We start from the raw sequence: 11,226 nt of genomic DNA on the forward strand, positions 1-11,226 counted from the left end.
TGATAAAGCAGGTTGCCAAAAAAAAGTGAAATTAACGAAAACTGGTCCTTTTATGGCATCAAACCCATGACTCTCCTATCGAGATGAAGTGTTTTTGTAAATGTCAGATAAAGAGGAGGATCCTGATGATCAGAAAGATATTTAAAGATGCATCCGTCACCTGAACATTCACAAGATTCTCAGCGCATACGGTGAGTTTGATTTCTGGTCATTTTGAAAACGATGTTTCTTTCTTCAGAAAATGACAGAATGCATGTTCATGCTCAAAAAAAGTGTCTGTATTTGTCTGAACTGTATTTCAGGTGCATCTGATCCTCCGAGCTGGACGTCTGAAGCGATGATCACAAACATGATTGTGAGTTTCTGTATGTGAGAATGTGAGTGTGATTTTATCAGACGTCGATCATCAGACTCAGATCTTGAGTTTGTGTCTCTCAGCTGTTGCTGTGTTTGTCTGCGCTGTTTCCCGTCTTGATGAGCACGGATGAGGTCAAATCAGATTGTTTTCTTGCCAGAGATTGCTCTGATATTTATTTGAGTGGGAAAAATGGCAGTGGCGTGTACACCATCAACACAATGGATGGAGCAGTGCAGGTCTTCTGTGAGATGGTCTGCGGCGGACAAAACGACAGAGGACACTGGACGGTATGCATTTTACTTTGAGCTAATGTTTTATCTTATTTTATTAGCAGATGCACCTCAGAGTGATTCGCATGCAGCTAACAAATGCATGTTATAAAAACATTGTTTTAAAGTGTTTCTAAAATATTGAAATGTCTAGTTTTCTTGTTATGAACGTTATTTAAAATCTACAAAAATACTTCTTACTACGTTCTACCAACTGTTTTTCACCCAAATCATAATGGTATTTTAAAACTAATTTTTTAAATTCCAAGAATGTAAAAAAAAAAATCCAGTTTTCTTGTCATTGATACCATTGGTTGATATACCATTTGCATATTTTATCATAACATATATATTTTTTATTAAATATTACACAAATTGTCACTCAGTGCTTTTATTTGTGCTCTACTTCTATCTGAGTATGAAGTATTTATTTTTGCAGCTGTTTGGTGATGCTTGTGAAATTACACAACAGATTTTACATTTGTTGCTAAAGAAAGCCTGTCAACTTTAAAAATAAGCTTTTATGTCATAAAAATGTTAAATGGATGAATTATGTGAAATGATGTGATGTGTGAAAGCGATGAATGATTTCTGAATGTTTCAGGTGTTTCTCAGGCGAATGGACGGCGAGGTGAATTTCTTCAGGCCATGGGAGAGTTATAAGAAGGGTTTCGGTAATAAAACAGGCGAATACTGGCTGGGTGAGTGATTGGACACATGGACACATGGAAAACTGTAATCAGGACTGCAGTATAAATGCAGAGTTATATAGTTTGTATTTGGACATTTGTTTTTGATTTACTAAAAGTTTCCTTTCATGTTTTCAAAAGGATTAGAGTGCATTCATCAGCTGACACGCAGGCATCAGTATAAACTCAGAGTAGATGTGGAGGACTTTGAAGGGCAGAAGGCTTACGCTCTGTACGAGTCTTTCTCTGTGGACTCTGAGGCTGATGGGTACAAACTGCATGTTAGCGGCTTTGTAAATGGAGGAGCAGGTGAAACAAACTACAGATGTTTCATTTTCCAGTTTTCAATTGTTTGGCCCTAATGATAAAAGAGGAATAGAATCTTTTAAGCCATGCTTAAACTAATGATAATGATCTAAAACTCATTTTAGACATCCAAATGAAAGATCCTATAATGAAAGTTTCTCCTTTCTGCAGGTGACTCTTTGAGTCTTCACAATGGAATGAAGTTCTCCACCTTTGACAAAGACCAAGATAATTGGAGAGATAGTTGCACCACGAAATACTCTCTAGGAGCGTTTTGGTACAACAATTGTGAACACACAAACCCCACTGGTCTGTATTTGTGGGGGAAAGATGATGGCAGTTTGGTTATTGGGCCCACCTGGTACCACTGGAAGAGCAGCTTTAAATCTCTGAAGACCATCACCATGAAGATCAGACGCGTGATGTAGAGCAGGCCTTACAAACGCTTCACTGCAGCTTGTGCACACATCCACAACTTCATGCATACATGTGGATCTTTCCTAAAATATGATGACAAATCAAATCCATTGTCTTCTTAAATAAAAATGTGTTGAAATTGGGTTCATGACTTTTCAGCATGCTTTATCCGCTTTGATTTTGAAGCAATAAAACTTTATGCAAAGCAGCATGTTGTTTTGTGTGTTTTAAGTATTAAAGGAGGGCGATGCTCATGTGGGCTTCATGTATGATTTAAAATAGTTTATTAAGGATTTCTGCAGGTTTTATGAAGGTCAATTTTTGCGACATGCTTTTAACAGTAATTCAAACTTAAGGACCAAATTGAAAGGAACACAATACGTCAATGTGTTCTCTACACATTAATGTCTAGGGAGTAGAAAATGAATTGCATTAGCAACAGTTTGAAAATACAACTTCCAACAGATCTCCATTATGTTTTAATTCATTTGACAAAAAAGCTAGAATATGGAAATAACTTCTACTGCCTTCTGATCACACTGCAAAAAAAGTACTGTTCTTCCTCAGCATTTTTGCCTTTTTTTTCTAGTGTAAATAAAGGTGAAAGAAACATCACATAATGACATGTTTTCTGAGAAACTGATGAAAATGAAGTGAGTTAACAAGATCAAATATCTGCCAACAGGCTCAGAAAAACCAACTTTATTCAAAGGGGAACATGTTTTCATAGCTCACTGTAGGGCTAGGCAATAAAACGATAACAATATCACTCATTAGAACATGCAGAAACTAAGAAATTAAGTGTTTGTCATGTTCTGAGCATAAACAGTAATTTAAAACCCCAACTGACAGTCTGGTTTCTACAACTTTCACTTAGGAGCAACAATATACCTTTAAACTTAATAAAGAAATAAAGATTGGACATTTATCGCGATAGTTATCGAAATCAACTGATACGAAAATAATTATATTGTGATCATTTTTCGGCCATATCGCCCAGCCCTAGCTCACTGACTGATATTCGTTATTGTATAAACTCACTTAATTTTGTTCACTTTCTCAGAGAACAAGACTACAACTATCTTCATTTTGCATTTCAAGTAAACATATCTTGATGTAAGGATGTTTAGATATTTGTACTGGAAAAAAAGCCAAAAATACTCCACAAGATATTCTTTTTTTTTTTTTTTTTTGCAGTGCATGCAACATTTAATACCATGCCTTTATGAATTTAAGACTTTTTTTTCTTAATTTGTGGAAGCGTGAATTAAGCTTTTTAAAGACCTTTTTTTTTTTACCTACCTTAAATTATTTAACAGTTTTTAAAAGACAGTAGTTATAGATATAGTTCTTGGTGTGAAGTGCTATAATGACTTTATAATAGACTTTAAACTCTGCAAAATGATTTTGATTGAGATGTTGTCGAGCTTAAGTTGATTTGAACCCACTGCTTCTAGGAAAGGTTGTGTATAATTTGTGTAATGTTTTTGATCCATCCGTTAGGGGGCGCTGCTGCATCTGAAATCCCCCTCACACTGGTTGATTAATGGCACACCTGTGTACAATAAATAATTGTATGGTTTTAAAAAAGGAGAGGGGAAGGATAAGGGATGTTTTTCTGATAACTGGCTGTTAAAGACACTTATGAGCCTAGCTTGAGCCTGCGGGGTTCACAAAAAGAAAGGGGATTGTTTTGTGGCATTCGTGGCTGGTTTGCCAAAGAAAGCGAGACTTATTGGCCCAGAGGTAGATAGTGGGGAAAAATCTGGATAGAAAGTAAAGGGAAAATAGGTGGACACCTGCAGGCCTCTTGGCCACCTTTGCAGGCCTTATACCCAAAGCCACTGGAAGGCAAGCCTGCAACCTTTAGCCAAAAAAGTGCAATGGCTAATACTAATGCTGCGGCTTTGGTGGTATGCAGTGAAGGAGACCAGCTTATGTTATTCCCTTATTAAAAGGTGAAGACCCTTTGGAGTTGAACAATTATCATCATATGTCCAAACATTCAGTTCTAGCTCCTTATATCCCAGGTAAATTTGCACCAGTTTTCAGCTGGAAATATTTTATGTGACTCTGTCAGTTTTAGAACTGGCCATAGTACCATTACTGTTGCTATGGTTGTGACAAATGATCTTATTGGTGCTTTGGACAGAAAACAGCATTGCACTGCCTTGTTTGTGGATTTAATAAGACATTTGGTTCGGTGGATTACAAACTGAAGCTGAAAAAAAGCTGAAAAAACTCGTGCTAATGCTAAAAAAACTAATGCTGGTCTTAGTCTTAAGGCTGTTGATTGGTTAAAAAATTATTTTGTAGACCAAATTCATTAGCCGCTTTTTCCAGTTTAACAGAACTGTCAGGTATGGTTCCAGTTGTATTTCCACGTGAGCCTGGTACAGCGCGGCATGATTACAAAGCGTTCTCAGACCGGAATTCTCGGCACGGATAGACAACCGTGCTGAGCCGTGCTGGTAGAGTGCGTGTGCGTGACATCGCCACTCAGGATCTGTCACTTGTCTGTTGCCTGGCTGCTAGTTTCTCCGTAGCTTGCAAAGCGCGCTATTTTGATCAATGTAAACACAAATTAGTAATAAAATCTAAAGAAATTTCTGATCATCCACCATAACTCGGTGGTTATTTACACCTCATATCACATGTAAACCCGTCTGTTACCACAGCAACGACTGACGCATTTGAATTGCATTCCAAAAATAAACTAAACTAACTAACTAACTAACATAACTGTACCGGCCGGCGCAGAATGGAACGATTATGCAAAGAGAATTGGCTATTGTGTCTGTGTTGAAGGCCATAAATCAGGCTTTCTCAAGATAACTAACGGTGTTCCCCAGGGTTCCATTTTGGGGCCTGTTTTATTTCCTGTTTTTATAAATTATTTTGGAAAGGATATCAAAGCAAAATTACGCCTGTATGCAGATGACTCTATTACACATATGACATAGGCTTTTTCCATAGTACAGGCAGTGCAGGAACTTCAGATTGAATTTAATTCATAACAAACTGTTCTGTTGAGTTATATACATTGATGAATTTAAGGCAGTCATAAAGAATGTGGTGAATAATGCATGTGATTGTTTTTGTAAAAGGCCTCTGTGTTTCATATGTGTTGTGTATGTTGTATCTTAATTGTGAGTTTTGTATGGCTGCTACCATGGCCAGGTCTCTCTTGAAAAAGAGATCATTGATCACAATGGGACTTCCTGGTGAAATAAGGTAGTATAAATATATAAAATAAGAAGACTCAGCGGTGCTCCTCTGTGTTTTCTTACAATATTTATGTATAGTCAGGTTAAGGCGGCTGGTATGGTGTGTTGGCTTCTCCATGTGGTCCTGTTTGGTATTGCCAGTGTTGGGGAAAGTTACTTTTAAAAGTAATGCATTACAATATTGCGTTACTCCCTAAAAAAAGTAACTAATTACATTACTTAGTTACTTTTTATGGAAAGTAATGCGTTATGTTACTTTTGAGTTACTTTCTAAGTCTTGCTTGCTTGTTTGTTTTTAATATAAAAAAGTTCTTCTTTTACAAATGTAAAAGCCCTTTTCTCATCAGAAGTTAAATGAATATGCCTCAGGCTGAAGGAAATGTAAATTCACGTCTGTACAGTAGAGGGCGCAGCTCAAACAAATTGCATGAAGAATATGATGCAGGAGAACAAAGTTCAACACTATTCAGCAATAACAAAAATTAAACACAAATGTGTCATTTTTGCTTATTAGTATGGCTGAATTAGATCATCGAAGGTCAGTAGCAAAGACATTGGTTAATAAAATGGGATTAAATACATAAATTATATTGGTCTTATTTAACAAATTTAATTATTGAGTTTGAATTTGACTGTTTTTATTCATTTTGAGGAATACTGAATCTGTGTTGTGCAGCGAGAAGAGTAAATAATATTCATATTTAGTCTACAGTCATGGCCAAAAGTTTTGCAAAGTTTGCTGCTTCAGTATTTGTAGATTATTTTTCCACATGTTTCTATGGTATACTGAAAAACAATCATAAGCATATCATAAGTTTTAAAGGCTTTTATTGGCAAAAAAATATGAGTCAATATTTACAGTGTTGACCCTTATTCTTCATAACCTCTGCAATTGGCTCTGGCATGCTGGATATTAGCTTCTGGGCCAAATACTGACTGATGGCGATCCATTCTTGCCTTATTAGTTCTCGGAGTTGATCACAATCAGTGGGCTTCTGCTTGTCCACTCGCCTTTTGAGGACTGACCACAGGTTCTCTATGGGATTGAGATCCGGGGAGTTGCCTGGCCACGGATCCAAAATCTCAGTGTAATGATCTTCGAGCCACTTCTTTATCACGCTTCCTTTGTGACATGGTGCTCCATCATGCTGGAAAATGCACGGATCATCACCAAATTGCTCATGGATCATTGGAAGAAGTCGCTCTTGCAGGACGTTTTGATACCATTCTTTATTCATGGCAGTGTTTTTGGGCAGAATTATGAGAGAGCCCACTCGCTTTGGTGGAAAAACAACCCCACATATGGATGGTCTCAGGATGCTTCACTGTTGGCACGACACAGGACTCATGGTAGCGTTCACCTTTTCTTCTCCGAACAATCGATTTTCCAGATGTCCCAAACAGTTGGAAGGGAGCTTCATCAGAGAAAATAACTTTGCACCAGTCTTCTACTGTCCAATCCTTGTACTTCCTGCAGAATTTCAGTCTGTCCTTGACGTTTTTCTTGGAGAGAAGTAGTTCTTAATGGTTCTTTCAGGTGCAATATTATTTGCAATTTCCTTGCATGTGAGGCCATTTTTGATGCAAAGCGATGATGGCTGCACGTGTTTCTTTGGAGGTAACCATTGATAACAAGAACACAATGATTGGAAGCGCTTCTTCCCTCCTTTTATAGCAATCAGTCTGCTCTTACAATCTAATTAGTATGATAGTGATTATACCTGACTAGTACTCATTCACACTTTCACATGTGCTGCTGATATGATTAGTCAATTAATGTTAGCTGGTCATTTTGTGTCAGGATCAAAAAACAGTGACATTTCTTTTTTTTGTGAAAAGTTCATATTTTGGCTTATAAAGCTTTTAGCAATTATTTAAAATGCATCTGATCACTACACCATAATCTAGAAACCATGTGAATGAACACCACAACAGCTTAAGCAGCAAACTTTGCAAAACACAATTTATGTCACTGCTTTTGGCCACGACTGTACATTTTTTAGTTTTATTATAATATTTTAGTGTTCAGGTTTTTAAATAGTTGTTACGATAATTCATTTACCTATTAGCTTTTTATAAACTCACAAAGCCACTGCAGTTCTTACGCCCAGTTTGGGAAACCCTGGTGTACTGTAATAGTTAATGCATTTTATCATGCTGATATCAAAAAATTGAATATATATATATATTTTTTTACATTTTAGGTGTAAATCAAAAACTGTATGTTTGCCTATCTTGAAATAGCAAATGAGTCAATGATCTTCTGCAGCCACCTAGTATTTCATTTTTTATACATGTTGTTCTTCCAGTAGATGGCAGCAATCTCCCACTAAACCATGATACATTTTCCATGTCATCTCTATGAATGAAATTGAGACATATAGATCTTTAAAGTGAATTTTACATAAAATGGTACTATTTTATATAATTACAAATTGAGGCAAATACCTTAAATACCATAAAGCCCCCCAAAACAGCACATTAATACAGTGAAAGATATAACAACTATAAAATATGAAACACACTATTATGCATACATTCCCATGAGTAATCTTTTCGGTTTTAAGAAATAATGTTGCACTTGTATTTAATGCAGCGTCTTGGTCTCTCTCTCACACATACACACATACTGTACATCTAATTAAAAGACGAGTGGGAAATGCTATGGACATGCTATCTTGGTAATGTTTATTATTGACTTTTAAATCCAATCCCTATTTCCCATACAGCAGGGTTCCTCAAATCTTGCCCTGGAGGGACAATGCGCTGCAGAGTTTAGCTCCAACCCTGATCAAACTCACCTACCTGTGATTTTCTAATGATCCTGAATACATTTATTAGCATGTTTAGGTATGTTTGATTAGGGTTAGAGCTACACTCTGCAGGAAAGTGGATCCTGTGGGCCAGATTTGAGGATCCCTGCTCTAATGTAACCTACAGAAGTCAGAGACAGGATTATCAATAGCCGGGTTTCCATCCAAAGTTGCAAACTTAACTCCAAAATTGGAATATCGCATAAAACATATGTGAATAAGCATAGTTTCCATCCAACGAGTCAAAAGTGGATCTTGTGGGCCAGATTTCAGGATCCCTGCCATACAGTAATAGAGTAAAATACTGTATTTTTATCCAAAGAGACATAATTGATGTCATTGCATTTATCAATGGGAAACGGAAACACAGGTAGGACCTACTACAAAAAAATATAAAATGCTCTTAGATGTAGAAATATTAACACATCAAACACCCCCAGATAGCATGTGGATGTGGGCCACTTAAGGCAATGATATGGCACTGCTGGCCTTCTTATGGCCTGGACAAAATGGATGTAAGTCTGAAGTGGCCCATATGTAAAACAGCAAAAATGGCCCAAATGTATCAAATCACATGTGGGCCTCTGTATGTAAAGATGCGGTGTTGACGGCAATGTGAAATCTGACTGTGACTCTGAAGTGGCCCATGTGGTAAACAGTGATTATGGCCCAAATAGTGCCAACCAAATGTGGGCCACCTTTGGTAAAAATGTGGTATTATCGACAATGGCTAATCAGGGTGTAAACCAAATGTGGTCCACATATGTTTCAGCAAATGTGGCTCCGGTACATTAAAACGTATCTTGGCCAGTTTTGGCAAAGATATGGCACAGTGAGAATTGGCTAATGTAGCCGTGAGCCTAAAGTAGCCCACATATGATGCCACAAATGTGGCCCAGTTATCCTAAAGCGTATCGGGGCCAGTTTTGGCAAACATATGGCACAGTGAGCACTGGCTAATGTAGCGGTGAGCCTAAAGTGGCCCAAATATGATGCCATAAATGTGGCCCAGCTATTAAATCCGTATCTGGGCCAGTTTTGGCAAAGATATAGCATGGTAAGCACTGGCTAATGTGGCTGTGAGCCTAAAGTGGCCCACATATGATGCCACAACTGTGGCCCAGTTATCCTCAAACGTATCTGGGCCAGTTTTGGCAAATATATGGCATGGTAAGCACTGGCTAATGTGGCTGTGAGCCTAAAGAGGCCCGCATATGATGCCACAACTGTGGCCCAGTTATCCTCAAACGTAGCTGGGCCAGTTTTGGCAAATATATGGCATGGTAAGCACTGGCTACTGTAGCGGTGAGCCTAAAGTGACCCACATATGATGCCACAAATGTGGCCCAGTTATTAAAGCTGTATCTGGGCCAGTTTTAGGAAAGATATGGAATGGTAAGCACTGGCTAATGTGGCTGTGAGCCTAAAGTGGCCCGCATCTGATGCCACAACTGTGGCCCAGTTATCCTAAAGCTGATCTGGGCCAGTTTTGGCAAAGATATGGCATAGTAAGCACTGGCTAATGTGGCTGTGAGCCTAAAGTGGCCCACATATGATGCCACAAATGTGGCCCAGTCATCCTAAACCATATCTGGGCCAGTTTTGGCAAAGATATGGCACAGTAAGCACTGGCTAATGTGGCTGTGAGCCTAAAGTGGCCCACATATGATGCCACAAATGTGGCCAAGTCATCCTAAACCATATCTGGGCCAGTTTTGGCAAAGATATGGCACAGTAAGCACTGGCTAATGTGGCTGTGAGCTTAAAGTGGCCATTAAATGATGCCGCAAATGTGGCCCAGTTATCCTCAAAAAAACATATTTGGGCCAGTTTTGGCAAAGACATGGCACAGTGAACACTGGCTAATGTGGCTGTGAGCCTAAAGTGGCCCGCATAAGATGCCATAAAAAATGCGGCACAGTTATCCTAAACCAATACTCAAGATGGCGCCGATGATGATGGCGGCCTCTGTGGCGTGCTCTGCAGTTGTTTTTGTGTTTTTGTTAGTTTGTCCTGTCTTTAGTTATATCCCTGCAATCAGTTTCACCAGAGACGAATTGCTGGACATTCGGAAGTACACACCACCTGATATTTCACCGGTTTTCGATTATTCTGATGTTTTGCTGGACAATGTAGTCGGGGGAGCTGCAGCGCTGATCAAGCGCTTCAGGACGCGCAGACGGGGGAAGCGAGCCGGTGCGCTCGTGAAGCTCAGACAGCGCGGATTCAGGACGCCGTTGCCAAGCATCCATCTGGCAAAACTCCGCTCTCTACCCAACAAAACGGACGAACTCCTTCTGCTCTCCCGGACAAATAAGGATTTTTCAAACTCTGCTATTCTGATGTTTTGCTGGACATAGTAGTTGGTGGAGCAGCTGCGCTGATCAACCGCTTCGGGACACGCAGATGGGGGAAGCGAGCCGGCGCCCTCGTGAAGCTCAGGCAACGTGGATTTCGAACTCTGTTGCCTAGCATCCATCTGGTGAACCTCCGCTCTCTACCCAACAAAATGGACAAACTCCTTCTGCTCTCCCGGACAAATAAGGATTTTTCAAACTCTGCTGCTCTGTGTTTCACGGAAACCCGGACAAATAAGGATTTCTCACACTCTGCTGCTCTGTGTTTCATGGAAGCCTGGCTGAATGACGCCATACCAGACAGTGCGTTAAATCTGCCGGACCAGACAGCTCGTTAAATCTGTCGGGCTTTCAGCTGTTCAGAGCGGACCGCGACACAGAATCAACGTGGAAATCGCGTGGCGGCGGGACATGCTTTTACATCAACGAAAGGTGGTGTGATCTGATCACAGAGACAGAACAACAACGCCCGGGGTTTTAATCATTCTTGGGGACTTTAATAAAGCAAATCACTCCCATGAACTGCCAAAATACAGACAGCACATCACGTGTCCCACCAGAGACAGTAATATATTGGATCACTGTTGCACCACATTAAAGAATGCATTAAAGAATGCATATCACTCTGTTCCACGGGCAGCTTTGGGGCTCTCTGATCACTGTTTGGTTCATCTTATACCGACCTACAGGCAGAAACTGAAATCAGCTAAACCTGTATTAAGGACTGTAAAAAGATGGACTAATGAAGCAGAGCAGGATTTACAAGCTTGTTTTGACCTCACTGATTGGA

The 11,226-nt window shown here is 39.3% G+C and overlaps 1 protein-coding gene across 1 annotated transcript; it reads left to right on the plus strand.

Annotated features, from left to right (window-relative positions):
• Positions 1 to 474: 474 nt before the first annotated feature.
• LOC107684851 (microfibril-associated glycoprotein 4-like) lies at positions 475 to 2,050 on the plus strand. The gene is made up of 4 exons (XM_016481224.1): positions 475 to 645; positions 1,232 to 1,328; positions 1,458 to 1,625; positions 1,794 to 2,050. Exons 1-4 carry the CDS (start codon positions 475 to 477, stop codon positions 2,048 to 2,050), a joined length of 693 nt encoding a protein of 230 aa, XP_016336710.1.
• The last annotated feature ends 9,176 nt before the right edge of the window (positions 2,051 to 11,226 follow it).

This window comes from Sinocyclocheilus anshuiensis, unplaced genomic scaffold (assembly GCF_001515605.1).
Source record: "Sinocyclocheilus anshuiensis isolate Anshui unplaced genomic scaffold, SAMN03320099.WGS_v1.1 scaffold121, whole genome shotgun sequence".
Lineage (NCBI taxonomy): Eukaryota > Metazoa > Chordata > Actinopteri > Cypriniformes > Cyprinidae > Sinocyclocheilus > Sinocyclocheilus anshuiensis.